General features: G+C 38.5%; 1 protein-coding gene across 2 annotated transcripts in view; it reads right to left on the bottom strand.

Moving 5' to 3' along the window:
- stab1 (stabilin 1) overlaps positions 1–16,359 on the bottom strand; it is an 89,341-nt gene that overhangs the window by 36,849 nt on the left and 36,133 nt on the right. Inside the window, exons 32-50 of one of the 2 annotated variants that reach the window (XM_017704808.2) lie at positions 15,494–15,595; positions 13,893–13,997; positions 13,665–13,799; positions 12,987–13,115; positions 11,571–11,624; positions 11,133–11,246; positions 10,161–10,356; positions 9,699–9,794; positions 9,537–9,582; positions 9,343–9,422; positions 9,104–9,229; positions 7,818–7,891; positions 7,512–7,583; positions 5,818–5,937; positions 5,621–5,668; positions 4,332–4,412; positions 3,055–3,201; positions 1,450–1,581; positions 1,311–1,370 (exon numbers count right to left, since the gene is read on the bottom strand). In XM_017704808.2, coding sequence (XP_017560297.1) covers positions 1,311–1,370; positions 1,450–1,581; positions 3,055–3,201; positions 4,332–4,412; positions 5,621–5,668; positions 5,818–5,937; positions 7,512–7,583; positions 7,818–7,891; positions 9,104–9,229; positions 9,343–9,422; positions 9,537–9,582; positions 9,699–9,794; positions 10,161–10,356; positions 11,133–11,246; positions 11,571–11,624; positions 12,987–13,115; positions 13,665–13,799; positions 13,893–13,997; positions 15,494–15,595 — 1,917 coding nt within the window. Of the gene's footprint in view, positions 1–1,310; positions 1,371–1,449; positions 1,582–3,054; positions 3,205–4,331; positions 4,413–5,620; positions 5,669–5,817; positions 5,938–7,511; positions 7,584–7,817; positions 7,892–9,103; positions 9,230–9,342; positions 9,423–9,536; positions 9,583–9,698; positions 9,795–10,160; positions 10,357–11,132; positions 11,247–11,570; positions 11,625–12,986; positions 13,116–13,664; positions 13,800–13,892; positions 13,998–15,493; positions 15,596–16,359 lie in introns of both variants that reach the window. The other variant, XM_017704807.2, reaches the window with a different exon arrangement.

Raw genomic sequence — 16,359 nt, forward strand, 5'->3', positions numbered from 1 at the left:
TCTGGCTTTATCTCCAAACTGCTCCACCTTCACTGTCCCTCTGATCTGCTCATTTCTAATCTTGTCCATCCTTGTCACTCCCAACGAAAATCTCAGCATCTTCATCTCCGCCACCTCCAGCTCAGCCTCCTGTCTTTTAGACAGAGCCACAGTCTCCAAACCATACGTCATAGCAGGACGCACTGCTGTCTTGTAAACCTTCCCTTTCACTCTTGCTGCTATCCTTCTGTCACACATCAGCCCTGACATCCGTCTCCACCCACTCCATCCTGCCTGCACCCTCTTCTTCACCGCTTTTCTACATTGTCCATTGCTCTGGATGGTTGACCCAAGATATTTGAAGTCATCCACCTTTATGACCTGTACTCCTTGCATCTTCACCTTTCCACCTGCCTCCCTCTCATTCACACACATGTATTCCGTCTTGTCTCTACTGACCTTCATTCCTCTCCTCTCCAGTGCAAACCTCCACCTCTCCAGATTCTCTTCCACCTGCTCTCTACTCTCACCTCAGATTACAATGTCATTTTAAACATCATGATCCATGGAGCCTCCTGCCTGACTTCATCTGTCAACCTTTCCATCACCATTGCAAACAAGAAGGGGCTCAAAGCTGATCCCTGATGTAACCTGACCTTCACCTTGAAACCATTTGTCACTCCAACTGCACACCTCACCACTGTCTCAGTATCCTCATACATGTCCTGCACCACCCTAACATACTTTTCAGCTACACCTGGCTTCCTCATAGAGTACCACAGTTCCTCTCTTGGCACCCTATCATATGCCTTCTCTAGATCCACAAAGACACAATGTAACTCCTTCTGACCTCCGACCAAACTGATCTTTTCTTAAAATCTGGATTTGGAAGCCATAGCCAGCACTGACTGCTCATACACCTTATGCTGATGGAATGTCAACAATATGGCTGCAGGGCGCTTTTTCTGGGTTTTTATTAGCAATACAACATAAACACACACACACACACACACACACATTTTCTTAGCCGCTTCTCCCTCAGGGTCACGGGGGTTGGGGGGTGGGGGGTGGCGTTGCTGGAGCACAATGTAAATATAATGTGGATATTTGATACAGTATGGATGTACTTTATGTGGATTTCTGTGCAAAATTATACTTCATGTGTTCTTAATTTGTACTTCTGTGACATGATATTTAAGCATTAAGGAAGTAATATTAAGTAATACTCTAGCAATTCTAATTAATTAATTAACCGTTAATATAAAGGATAACTAGATGAATGAGTATGCGAAAAAGGGTCAAAAGGGAAGTCCAAAACAGTGCAGACTTACCTTTAACAACTTGCTGAACATGGTGTACCCGTACGCTTCTGCTGCTGTAGTAACATTCAGCTAAAATATACACATATAAATACTTATATTTTATATAAACATTTAATATTTGATATATTCTCTCACCAGAGAGACTTACATCTGGTTGAACAAATGTCTTGTCCTTCAGTTCATATGGGAAGAGGATGCCATCTATGAAATGTATGATTCCATTAGAACATTCCTGGTCACTAGTGATGATTTTTGTTTTGTTGTTGATGTACACAACACCCTGTGAACATCAGGCAGATTGAAAAAGGTATCAATAAAAAGCTGTTCCTATATTTAAGCAGCAGTAATTTAATGCCCTATTTCAAAGCAAGTAATTCATTTAGAAGCTAAACTGTAAAAAATTACATTTTGAATTAATTGATTAAAATACATCTGTCTGCTTAGCTTACAGCACTCTAGCTGTGACCATTCACGCTGAAGTTATAAGGAGCTAGAAGGAGCCACAACATCAAACAAATGTGAGCTTCTCAGAGCTAATGCATGCAACTTTTTAAAACTAGCCAGCTAAGGCTAAAAGCTGTTTAAATAGATGCTTGTAAAGCAGTTGTAAAGTATGCCGTCACTGGACTCTGGAGCAGTGGAAACTCATTCTGTTGAGTGATGAGTCATGCTTCTTTATCTGGCAATCTAGTGGATGAGTCTGGGTTTGGCAAATGCCAGAAAAATGTTACCTGCCTGACTGTATTGCGCCAACTGTAAAGTTTGGTGGAGGAGGGATGATGCTATGAGGTTGTTTTTCAGGGGTTGGCCTATGCCCTTAGCTCCAGTGAAGGGAAAACCTAATGCTTCAGCAGACCAAGACATTTTAGACCATTGTACACTTTTAAGAAAAAAGCTTGTTGAAAGCATCCCAGAAGAGTGGAAGCTATTATAGCTGCAAATGGGGGGACCAACTCCATATTAATGCCTATGGATTTAGAATGGGAGGTCACATGTTCCTGTGGATGTAATGTGTAGGTCTCCCAATGTTTTTGTTAGCTACAGAAAAAGACACCAGTGGCAGCCAGTAAAATATTATTTGAAGGCTATAAAACTGCAAATATTTAAACACCACGCAGATGATTTTAGCAAGAAGGATACAATATACCAAAAGTTAATTTGGTTATCTAATGGAGTAAGCAAATGTAGTAGGCATCTGACAACATGCAACTAGCTGCATGAAAGTTTCACTGTGTAAAGCCAGCCTAAGAGATGAAGGGAGGTTGGAAAACAGTCAGTGTTAAAATGAAATATGTCTGTTTAGTTCCAGCCAGTCTGTAAGGCATCTTTTACAGCTCGTTTTGTTTGGTGAATGGTATTCGGTTCATTTCTGGCTGATTCCAGGTTGTTAAGGTGTTCTTCTGTCACAGCTGCCCACTGAAAAGCTGCTCAGTGGCGATAACAGTTTCGGAATTTAGTGTTATCTCATCTTTAGAGATCAAATCAGCTGTCAGTCTAATGTGATCTTAAAAGTATCCATTTTTTTACAGATAAAGGGAAGTTGGAAAACGGTCAGTGTTAAAATGAATTATGTCTGTTTTTGGTACATAAAACCACAGAAATGTTATCGAGGTACTTCAGGTTAAGAAGTACAAAGAAAAAAATGCAAAATATGGTCTGTTTAATGTCCAGCACAGTTTTCTATTTTTCTATAAAGTTACCATTTTGGATTTTTTTTTATTATGACAGACTTGGTTTTGCTCTGAAGGCTTACATCTCGTACGCTGAAGCGCAACACATGCCCAGAGGCAGCAACCACACGGGAGACAGACTTGAGCTCCGATTCAGATAGCTCCTCACATCCGACAATGTGGTACCTCAGTAGGTCTGCCACGCAACTTTTATTCACCCATTTCTCAATCTGCTTCAAAAAAAAAAAAAAAAGTGAAAAGCCATTGGTCCAAACATGAAAAAAGAAATATTAGAAGTGACAGGAAATAGACAGGCACACAATTATTGGCAACTTGGAAAAGATGGATAAAAAGGTTAAATAGAAAAAATCTGAAATTTTTTAGAAAATACAGAAAAAACAGAAATCTGACATTTAACAGCAGTAAATTTAGTTGAAACTCTTTCTGCAGGCATTCTAGTGGCCATTCTGCAGTGGAATGGAAATTGACTCATTTGAAAATATAACCAGATGCACTCTTTGTTCCCCATAACTCTAATTATCATAAGCAATTATCATAACTAAGTAATTATCATAACTCGGGCACTGATGTCTCTCTATGTGTAACTTTGTGTTGAGCTGCTAGTGAGCAATGAGATGTGAAAGGGGAGGAGTGGGAATCCCCTGTGGTGAAAACTATTCACACTTCTCCACATAGATGGCCATGCCAAGATAAAATGGACAACTGCAGCTTTCTACAGTTTTAACAATCCTGTACAACTGACACAATTTAACAAAAAATAACAGTTAAACACTATAAAAATGTTTTTATAAATATTGACTTACTTGCTTACCTGCTAAGATGAAACAGACCATCAAAGTTATTAAAGAAGAAAATGCATTTTTACTGTGTTTTTTCTTAGACTAAACTTCATTCAATTAAAAGTTAAAACGTCTTCTCTTATTTTCAGTGTGAGATGAAGCTAATTATCCACAAAGATTAGTTTTCATGACCCTTTTTTAACCCATCTCTACCACAAGTGCCAATAATTATGGAGCTGACTGTAGACATGTGGGCCATGTCACTACAGGCTTTTCGGATTTCCACTCGACCTTAATCCCTGAAAATACGATTAGGAGTTATTTAATAGTATCAAAAGCACAATTGTTTTAACACACAGAAAACAAGAATGGCATTCCATTGAATTTTAAATTGAATTTTAAATTTATCATTTATAATAACATTTTCAGGGCAGTTTTCATTATTTAAGGTCATACAATTGACAACATGACACTTGGTTACAATGTGTTTGAAAACTATGAAACTCTATGTGTCACAATCATTTCACACCTTTTAAAAAATGCTAAAAAGGAAATCATACCGTGTCGTTCACAACGTAGTCTGTATGAGGAACAAATACAGTGAATGGCCCTTTACCGAACAAATCCCTGACCAGTGAAATCTGGAATAAAGAAATGTGTTAACACATGTTTTATTTAAAATCGTTTTTATGTGTTGTTTTTTGAAAAATTGAAAAATTAATGGCCACTTTATCAGAAATCCCGTCCCTCACAGCTCCATCTTGCTGGTGTACAGTTAGAGACTGGATTTGTTGATGCACAGTTTGCGCTAGCCATTGTATAGTCCTTCATCAGTGATCAAAGTCTGACCACAGAGCTGCTCTGGTTTAGATTTTTTTGGGTGGGGGTACACCCTCAGCATAACAGTGACTCTAGAAATGCTGCCGTGTCTGATTCACTCGCACCAGCACCACATACACTATGATGTCGGTGTCACTGCTGTGCTGAGAACGATACATCACCCCAATGACCACAGATGAATGGGGTGGAAGGAGGCTGATAACCTGCGCAGCAACAGGTGAATCAGACAGTCTGTAATTGTACACAAATACCTATATAAGGTGGGTGTTTCAGTGCACGGCAGTACTAAGCAGTACTGTACAATAGTCAGAGACCAGCCATTGTTTATTTTTTGGTGAAAGTTTTTCAGCTTCAAGAAAAAAAACACATAAAACATATATTTCACAGTAAAGTACACAGAAGCCTCAAAAACTAAATATAAGATTTTTTTCAGTATGTAATGTGTGACTCTTTGCCTTCCATTCTTTTCAGGAGACTTTCAGTTTCTCAAAGAATCCGCACACACCTCCAAAGTTCAGTCTTAGAAGTTGGTTGATCATTTTCTGAAGTAATCAAACACATTCAGTGATGTTGAGGTCTGGACTCTGGGGTGGGCAGTCCATTGTTCAGCTTCTTTGTTTGATGTGTCTGTCTCCTTTCACAGTGAGTTGTCTTCTCACAGTGGCAGGATGGACAGAAACCCCTGTCTATGTTTTCAGATGTAAAGCAGCTTGATTTTCTCCTCTCTCAAAGATGAAAGCTTTAAGCATTGTTTATCTCATGGGGGGGGGGGGGGGTTGGTGGTCACTCAGGTCTTGCAGGTGATTGTTGGGAGTCCAATTGTTGTTATTATTTCTTTCTTTATTAATGTTTTTTCTAGAAAATAATTTGTAATTAATGTACTTAATGTACTTTTGGTTTCTGACTGGAAATGAAATAAATAAAGCTAGGCTCTGACTTTTGCACAGTACTGAAGGGGTAACAAAGTGGATAATGAGTGTATGATACTGTATAAAGTGGCTTTACTTACTCCAAGATTCCTTCGCAACCAAGAACCCTCTGGTTTGTGAAGAAGCTCCTGCCTCAACCAGTAAAGGGATTCATTTAAAAAAGAGCAAGAAAAAATAGTTTTGAGAAGTTTGGAAAATGAGGACTAACACATTCACAACCATTATTTCCAGATTTAGATTTGCTTTTCCTTCTGTCCTTCTGCAAGAGGATACTCACTCTACTCACAGTCCCTGCACATTCATTGCCGTTTCCTTTGTAGCCATAGCGACATGTGCAGTTCCTTTCCCCTGGGCCGTTGTATCGACATATAGCATTGATGTTGCATCCTCCATTGTCCTGCAAAATTATTTAAACACAGTTCAACGGCATGTAAACTATTTCAAGATAACCTGATTAGTCAGGATTACTGGCTTTAATCTGTTTCATCACAGTTTTTTGGGTAATTCATATGAATGAGCTGAGTATGAGATGACTATACCAACACGTAGTCAGAGTTTTCATTCTGGCCTTGTAATATGCAAAGATCTGGTTCTGGTTCTCAAATGTGATTGGCTGATGTTTAAAGCCATTGATATACACCTGTATAGTATAAAATGGTATTTCAGCTAAAATGCAGTTAGGTTGCCTGGCAACCACTTCCTACTGTTACTGAACCACACTGCCTGGCAGAGCAACTCTTTAGTTGTGATGTTATTGATAATAAATTTAGTTATATATTGAGCATTTGTGTATTTTATTCAGCAGGGAACTCTCGGGGCTTTCTCGGCTTCTACGCCTTCAGAGAAGGCGTAATGGTTTCTTCACTGTTAACTTTTGATTGAAAACAATCTTGAAATCATGGTTAAGTGGGCTTGTTAGGCACAATGTGAAGCTTAATTAAAAGCACCAAACGCCTTATTTCTATAACAAACATCTAAATGTGCATGGCATGCATTTTGATGTCAGGCAGCACCAATATCATTACTATTATCAGTGTTATGGGTCAGTGTCCTGGAGGGATTATTTAGAGTAAATAATCTTTTTGTTCTTCTGTTAATTCTAATGACCTCATTTCCTCCCCCTCCAATACCATCTCACACATTTTTTAAATTTTTTTGATCACCAATCACACTTTTCTTGTTGCCTCCAGGCAAAGAAAAGCCGTACGCTCTAAATGCGTAAAATGCTCAGTTTATTAGCTACACCTACCTTGTGCTTACACTTATCAGACATTTTATCAGAAACACAAACCATATATACGCCCATCTGTTCCTGCACAATTTATCAGCTCCCCACTACCCCATCCATCAATGGAAAGGCACCACTATTTCAGCCACTACCCTTTTCTAATACTGCTTCACTTCAGACACCAACACCACACACACCAACACCCTGTTAGTGTCACTGCTGTGCTGAGAATGGACCAACGCCCAATATGGTCCTTTGGGGGTCTCTTTCTATTAATGATTTGAAGTAAAGGGGGTGTGGGTGGATTAATTGTGCAGTACCAGATGAGCCACAGTCTGTAAATGTATACCTGTGTAGTGCACCAATATGGCAGGTGTTTCTGATGAGAAAAACACAATTTAGTGCAGTGGGTCAAAAAGGATGCATAGCTGTCAAGCTGCCCTTACTGTGAAAATGACATGAAAAATAAGGTTAAAAATTGGGATCACTTGGTGTGTGAGAACCAGAAAATGTTTTGACTGGAAATAAACAAATGAAAGGGTGGTCTCTGACTTTTGCACAGCAGTGTAGGTGTAAGTGTAGCTAACAAGCTGGAATTTTTTGGTGCTCTTATTTAAACAATGGTTTTCATCTTTGCATTTAATAAAGGCATTCATTTTTCCTGTCTCTGGATTCAAACAGACCTCTTATAAAGTTTACTCTTAGGTTTGTCTGAAATGTTTGTTCGCAGTGTAGTCACATACCTTTAAGCATGGATTTATTGCAGAACATATACGTCCTTGTGCAGCAAAGCCAGGTTTACAAACACATGCAGCCTGGAATATGATATTACACGTTATACCAAAAGATATACCAAAAGTGAAAGTTCAGCTAAACAATTGATTAACAATAACAGAAAGTTAATGTTGTAATTTGAGTTCATTTCCTGTTAGCTGTTAGCACTGCAAGTCTCATTAGCATTATTTAATCAATATCTACCATTTCAGCAACCTATAATGTGCTGTTTAACTCCTTATGAATAAAAGATTATTAAAAAAAATTATATTTACTGTATTTGGTCCTGTTTTGACACAGTCTGCATTTTCAGAGCATCCTCCGTTGTTGACTAGGCAGGGATTTAGCTCTGTTATAGAAATTAAAATAGCAGAATTACATATTTCCATTCATTTAATTGGTGCTAATTGGATGCAAAATAAATTGGACTGAATATGGAACCATGGAGCACTCCTTCAGTGGAAAAAGATTACACAGTACTCTGCGAACTTAGGCAGCCAATGGAAATCTTTTCATCTCAAAACGTTATATATCTCAAGAAATGTATTTGCATGTAAAAACACTTACTCTAGAGTAAATACAAACAAACATAAATACAATAAAACATAACAAGAGTTTCCTATTTTTGAAAAAAAGTTATTGATATTTGGGTTGTCTGGAAGAGCACAAGTTTCCTTTTCGACTCAATGCAGCTCTAGCCACTGCTTGGATGTGTTCAACTAAACCAACTAAACATCCTGACATAACAATATTGAACTCTAATGAACTTAATGAAAGACTGATTAGATAAAGTAGCTTAGATATTGGAAGGTAACTAAATAATGGGCTCCCTCAGTGACAGCTTCGGAAATGGTTAAGCTAACACACTGAAATACCTCAAATTACAATGTACTGTTAGTGTGTTTTATTGTATTTATTTCTATCTTAGCTATCTTAGTCTTGGCACATAATTTTGTCAGATGCCCAAGGCACAGTACAGTATATGCCAAGAGCAGAGGTAACATCACTATGAATGGTACTACACTAGTCGCATGTAGCCAGACATGGCCTCATAATAAAAAAACATTGGTTGGTAATGTAAACTTTTTAGGATGGGAATAAAATAATAGTGAAATTTCCAAAATAATTCAATCCTTTGGGAAAGTGAAGCTCAAAGTAAGGGGCAATGATTTGCTCTTTAACATTGTCCAACGGACAACAAACCTGTCGTTGGCCTGTGGATGTAGTGTATGTTAGCTTTATTTCTGGCCATTTCTGGTCCCTCAGAAGCTCTAATTAATCTGTGTGTGCAGAGAACACATTAAATAACATAGAAATAAACATTCGTCAACGAACAAAAAAGCTTATGATATCTCCAGATGTTAAAATAACACAAGCTGGAGAAAATTTGGGGTGGGTTTAAAGATGGCATACATGGCATCAGAATGACACCAGTGTCCTTCTGACTGCTAGACCACTAAAAGCTGAATTTGAGGTTTTATTCAAGTCGTTGTTACACAGACCTCAGCTCCTCAGATCATGATGAATCAAAACGTTTTCATTCAGTCTATTTCACCCTTACCTACACACACGATTCCATCTCCCGTGTAGCCGTCGTTACATAGGCAGTCCCGTTCCCCAGGTGCGATTTTCATGCAGGTTGCATGCTCTGAACAGCCACCATTATTAGTGCCACACAGTTCTTTTTCTGTAACCGCCAAGGTAGTTCCAAAAAAGCATTTTTGAAACAAAAGTAGATTGAACAAATACTACAAGCATTACCTAAAGTACTCATAAATATTAAAATATTAAAAAAAGAACCTTTGCAGAGGGTTCCGTTTCCTTGGTAACCTGCTATGCACACACAAACTGGTTTTCCACCTGAACCTCCTGAAATACAACTGAAAGAAAATAATAACGGTTATTAAATACAGAGACTTTTCATTATTGTGACATATAGATTCTGAATGCCTGGGATCATATTATAATTCCGTGCAATGCTTTTTTCTGCTTACTTGGCATTTGTGTCACAAATGCCTCCGCATTCATCATTAACGACAGCTGAAATACAAATAAAAGGCATTTTATAGGCATGACTCTAGGGCTGAGTGAGGGTGGTTATTAAAAACTCATGAAATCCATGTGATCCATGCTTTAAAAGGATTTGCAGCACTAACCCAGTGAGCAATTCACTCCTTTCCAGCCCTTATAGCAGATGCATTGGCCGTTACCGTCCAGCCCATCCAAACATTTTCCATGTTCACAGTGACATTCTGTAAAACAATAATACAACCATGAAATATGAAATATCTTTATTTTTCATTTTTCTGGCAGCTAAAATGTGCATTCATGAAATAATGACTTAGGTCCTGACTTATGATGTCCGAATGAGATAAATATGTCATAGTCACAACTTAGTGTGATGTGGAAATGAGATAAGATGAGTCATAGTCATGACTTAATAAAGTCATAGCCACAACCTTGGATGATACTGGAACAAGATTATTAAATCATAGGCATGCCTTTGTAAGGCATATGAACAAGAATATTACGTCATAGCCATGACTCAATAAGGCATAGGAATGAGATAAGTCATAGCCAAGACTTAGTAAGGCATGAGATATTTATGTCATACTCACCTGATTTGCAGTCTTTGCCGTATCTTCCAGCGTCACACATTTCACATGCTGTGCCATGAAATCCCTCATTACAGAGACACTCTCCGTTGCCGAAAAGGCCATCCTGGCATTTGCCATTGTTAGAGCACCAGTTGTCCACTGCCCCAGGGCATTTAAAGCAGTCATGGCCAAAGTAACCTGGGCAACAGGAGTGGTCCTACAACAGATAGAAGAGCCAATGATCAGAGATTAGCATTCGCAAAATAATGCTATGTACAGTCATATGCAAAAGTCTGAACTCCTCCAGTCAAATGACGTTTTCTTGACTTTCTAAGTGAAATTATCATGTCATCTGCAAAGAACAAACTTAAATGTGGCATTTTATCACAGTTTTAACATATTGGAAAAAATAAAACAGAAAAGGTAAAACGCACCATAACTTATGCACAGACCACAATTGATATGTTATTCCACAATTTTTTTATTTAGCAAGTAAACAGTAATTGTGCCTTAAATGTGCAGAAGTGTTATATTCGAGTCTTATTTCCACTTAGAAAATCAACAAAATGTTTGTTTGTGATTGTCCATACATCCATCCATTCATCCTTTTTCTAAGCCACTTCTCTGTCAGGGTCGCGGGGGGGTGCTGGAGCCCATCCCAGCCCTCATCGGGTGGAAGGCAGGATACACCCTGGATAGGTCGCCAGTCCACCACACGGCAGACAGACAGACACAGACAGTCACACCCAGGGACAATTTAGCATGTCCAATTGGCCTGACTGCATGTCTTTGGACTGTAGGAGGAAACCGGAGAACCCAGAGGAAACCCACGCAGACACGGGGAGAACATGCAAACTCCACACAGAGAGGACCCGGTCACCCAGCCAGGGAATCGAACCCAGGCTGTCCTCACTGTGAGGTGACAGCACTACCCACTGCTCCACCCTGTTGTTTGTGATTGTATTCAACAAAAATAAAAAGTGAATATTTCACCTTTGTAGTCCTCAGGCAGTCCATCATGCATCCTGGCACAGACTTTCTCTTTTTTCCTACTCGTGTCCTATATTTACAGTTGGATTTCATATTTGAAGGGAAACTCGTCTTTATCTGAAACATTAATAGAATAAATAGAGACGTTAGATATGAACCATTAAATATAAGCAATACTGAGATAACAGGATGAAAAAGCCCACAAGGGCTCAGGTGTATGAAGCAGCGGTGTTCAGTTTCAGTCCAGTGGGACCCTGTGCTGCTTTTTTTTTTTTGTCCCTCTTCTAGCCCACCTGTTTCAAGCCAAGAAGGGCTTGATAATTAGCTGATGAATCAGGTGTGCTAGAGAAGAGAGAGCACTGTGAATTACACAGGTCTCACAGGACCTGCACAGAGAACAAAACCCATGTATAAGAATCAACAGAGGGAGCGTTGTCTTACAGGCTTGCCATTGAAGGTGCATTTGGGAGTCGAATCGCAAGGGCCACACCTTCCCTGTGAGAATCAAACAAAATCAACATTTTTACATGTTTGTTTTCTTTTTTATGCTACCACTTGTGCAGGTACATGCAAGTCAGTTCCCGCTGATAAAATTTTCCCTGCATTTAGAAAAGAACAGAAACCCTGTTGACTCACGACACCTATAATAGAAGCACCTGCCCACTGGCTTCTATTATAAGTTTGCTCAGAGTCTTTTTTTTCCTAATTACAGGGAAATTACATTCTATGGTAAACGATGTGCTACAGATACAGCAGAAAGAGATGAGGTTGAAAAACAGAGTTTTCCTTTAAGTATTGCACTATTAACAATTAATAATGGCTTCAATCAAGGGTGGCTTGTCCATTTCAGCTATTAAGGACTGCTTTTTAAAAAAAAAAAAAAAAAAAGAACTCCTTCTGAATACTTTCTGTCTTCATTTTTGATGGGCCTAAATGATGACCCAGTGAGGGATGTGCTGGCTAATCCTCATTTTCAATGATCTGTAAAAGTCCAAAGTTCTTTTGCCTTTTACATCCTTATTATACAACAGTTAGTTCCAGACATGTAAGCTGATTGGTTGAGAAGCGCTCTAACTGTGATGCTTTTCACGTTTTCTTCACAAACACTATCATTCTGCTTAGATGCCATTGCAAAGCAATGACTTTGACAGCTGTAGGAGATGCTCAAGCCAATTAACTGTTATAACTTCTTTCTTTGTGCACAAACAGGAAATTGATTCTTTTAAGATCGCATTTGACCGACAGCCAATTTGGTCAGACTATGAAGATAAGACTACACTAAATTCCCAAACTGTCATCACCACTGAGCAGCTTTTCATAGAACACAAAAGGGAGTGTGTTATCGCAAATAACATCACGGCTGTGAGAATCTACGGCATCACAGCCATGTTATTAGTTTGTGATAACACACTGCCTCTCATTTTCTATTGCTTAAACAACACGTCGTTGGCAACACACTTCGGAATAGCAAAGTATAACATACAGTACTCACTCGCACAAATGAGCTAAACCTTCACGTTACACTAAATTGTTGGCCTAAATGTTCTCTCCATCTTTCCTTGATGAAATATAATGACAATCTGATTTCAGTATTCCAACACCTCGAATGGTTAACTGAGGGCTCAGAACACAGGTACAGGTATCAGAACACACTACTCACAACTAACTTTGCATATTTTGACCCTTTATTTTCTCTACCTTACAGACAATAATCAGCTCAGAAAACTGCTGTATTTAGAAAAGATATGCTTTTATCTTTGATAACATCTTTGATCATTTTTAATCATCTACATTTCTGGTGACTGCTAGAAAGCTTCACGTGTTCCCGCATGAAAAAGTGACCAATGTGAGACTTACTAAGACTTTCAGAATCACGTCTTGGCTGCAGTGGTTTTTGTGTATCTGTAAAACGCGGGGGATGCTGATGATAGTACCATGCCTGGTCTCTGTGAAGTTTCCGTCCAAGGGCACATCGTTAACTAGTGTCTGGAGGAGAGAGGAGGTTGGTCAGTCATTTCTCATAAAGGGGAATTCCACCAATTTTTGTCACACTTCCAGTGTAATTGACAAAATATTGATGTTATTTTATTTTTAGACAGCCAAAACAGACTGGTAAAAGTAATTGAATATGAAACTTGAATTGAATATGAAAAATGTCAGTCATTCATCAAATGCTGAATCGGGTCAAATTGACCCCAGTGATAATAGGGGGGCTAGAGAGGAACTATTCATGTGGGATGTGTTAGTGATTGGAATCAGGTGTTACAAAGTGCTCTCTGAGCCACTCTGAGCTTTTATATGTGAGGGTGATGATGCTAAAATGATGGTAAGTTCACAACGTTGAGTTTTTCTAGAAGTTTCTAGGTTTCTCTAGAACAGAGCATTTCACACCAAACCACTGTGAATGACTCTGTTTACATCTTAACTGTTTAATTATGCAGAAATTTGGAACATTTGTGGCATTCCCGTTTAACATCTAAAACCTCTGAAGGAAATATGCACTATATGCTAATGGTGTGCTAACATACAACGTACCTCATTTTTACTGTTTAAATGAATCATGATTTGATAGGCACCCCCGAGAAGTGTACTTTTCAAGGTCCCATCAGTCAAGTGTTCAGGAAAAAGCTGTTCTTTTGGAATGATATGATATTTCACCACATCAGCATCCTATCAGAACAGAAACAAACCGAATTTGCAACATTACTCGACAGAAACACATGAGAAGACCACCTAAAACAAACAATTCCTTTGATGGCTTACCAGATGTGTTAAATTTGCTTGCTCCAGGTATGTCTGAACAGCGTTGTTGTGTGGAACAAAGACGGTGTAACCTCTTGAAGGGATGATTTTGGACAAATTATACAGCTAGAAAACAAAGAAAACCATCTGCTTATACTGAAAGAGCAGCAGGTGTTGATACAGTGACGCCCAGCTTAAATTAAAGGCACCCTCATGACCTGTGCATTGTGTTCTCAGTGCTTTACCATGCCTAACCAAGCTCATTAAGGGGTTGATAATTAGTTATTAAGCTGAATATAATTTCTATTTTCACAGCATATGATTTGTGCCACGTTTTCTTTTTCGGTGGTTTGCAAACAAGCTGAAACAAACTAAAGGCACTAGCAAAACAGTGGTTTGACATTTGAAAAAAACCAACGAAAAACAAGTAGAATGAATTCATTTTTGTAGTAATACTTTAAACAACTACAAAGACCTGGAAAAATTGGTTACTGATGTAAGATTATGTTATATTGTGCTGCCAGCAAATCATCAACTTGTAATAATGCAGCTTATACATATTACTGTACTTTATTGTTGTTTACAGGCTCACGAAAAATGGTCCAAATCTCGACTTTCTTATGGTACATCCTAGGAATGCAAAGTAGTCGATATCCTATGAGCATAAAATGATGGACATGCCTCATAAACACATAAAACCCAGCACTGTGTTTTATATTAGCAGGGCTTTAGGCTTTACTGAATGAAAAGCAGTCTAATGTAATGTAGTCTACTTATATTTACCATATATTATTAGCCCAATTAACAAACATATAAAGCCGGGCTGGGACTAGCTTGCTTGAAGTTCATATGTATGATATTAACTGATTTAAACTGATACATATGGACTCAACTGAAAATATGGTTAACATTAAGTGGAATCGAGGAGCTGAATTACTAAGTTGGGCTAGTAAAACAAGTTGATCTCTCTTGTACAATTCAAAAACAGTCCTTAGTTCATCTACCAGGTAATTAGGTAATCATTAACATGCTCAACACTTGTTTAGTGCTCTGCACATGCTGACAACAGTATTGACTCAGAACAGTGACTGGCACAAGCGTTTACTTGGCTTTACGTTTGTGAATTCAAACATGGCGATGCCAAAACCATCTGTGATCAGGCGCCCAAGGAAGCATAAATAGCCATGCCCACAGTACTCCGGCTCAAAGCTAACTAACATCTGTTAGTTGATGTAACAGAACTGGCAATTAGTGGTTAGTCTCAGAGGAGGAGTGTACTAGTTTTCCTAGCTAGTAGGAGGAATTGGACATGACTAAATTTGGAGGGAAAAAATGAATCATGACTTGTAAAACAGGAAAAGCAAACCAACATTTGTCACCGATACGAATAAATTACTTAATTCTCTCAGTAAAAACAAAAAAAGTATATTGTAGTATGTAGTTCGTGAATATTCTACTACATTTTATCCCTAATACAGATAAATTAAACAGGTTTTGGTGGGCCTGAGTGATGAGGACTTGGTCAGAACTAAAAAAAGTCACTCTGCAACTCCAGGACGAGCGCCTCAGAGCTGCACATGATTAACTATTAAAGTGCTGCATAGGGGTTAGTCCAGATTTACCAGAGTGGCTTCTCTGAACAGGCTGAATGATGGGTTGTCATCCAGGGCCTCCATCAGTTCAGGGGGTATCGGGGGGAAGTCCGAAACAGGGGGTTTCAGAACCTGACACATAATACATTCAGCTTCATTTCAGTACAAATATTCATGTAGGAAATGATTTCATACTCATAATCTAGAACATGATGAGTGTACACAGTGTACCGGACACAATCTTGCTAAAAAATGCATCGCCAGTACTCGTTACTGTGACGTAGCAACAAGCTGCTTATTAAGGAACTATAATTTGGCGGAAGGAATTGCGAACATAAAAACATATTAAATGACAATAATAAACATCCCAGTTAATTTATTTCTTAAATTATTTATTTAACTGTTGCATAAAAGCAATAGAACACCAGAGAGAGTGTGTTACTGCAAAATAACATCACAGCTGTGATTTGGTCGCAGGCACGAGACGAAGGCTTTCAAAATGCTGAAGGAATTCAGTACTTCAGCATTTTTGAAAGCAGATACTTTCTCATTCTTTAACTCAAGTACTGTTTGATTGAGAGACTTTTAAAACATTGGGCCTCATTCACCAACCATTCTTAAGGAGATCTTGCTTCTTAAACCCCACTGAGCAGTTTTACGAAGATTCAGACATTCACCAGTATTTTCTTATTTGGGTTTTCTTCTTAGGTAAGAACAGAATCTACACACACTGAAGAGCACAAAGGTGTGAATAGTTCTGTGGTTTAAGAACACATTGTGAATCTGTTGTAGACCTTTTCTTAGGTCATTTCTCAAGAACAAACTTAAGAAAAGATTTAGGAAGGAATAAAAGATTAAGGAAGATTTTGGTGAATGAGGCCCATGATGCTTTTCTG

Source organism: Pygocentrus nattereri, chromosome 21 (assembly GCF_015220715.1).
Source record: "Pygocentrus nattereri isolate fPygNat1 chromosome 21, fPygNat1.pri, whole genome shotgun sequence".
NCBI classification, from domain to species: domain Eukaryota; kingdom Metazoa; phylum Chordata; class Actinopteri; order Characiformes; family Serrasalmidae; genus Pygocentrus; species Pygocentrus nattereri.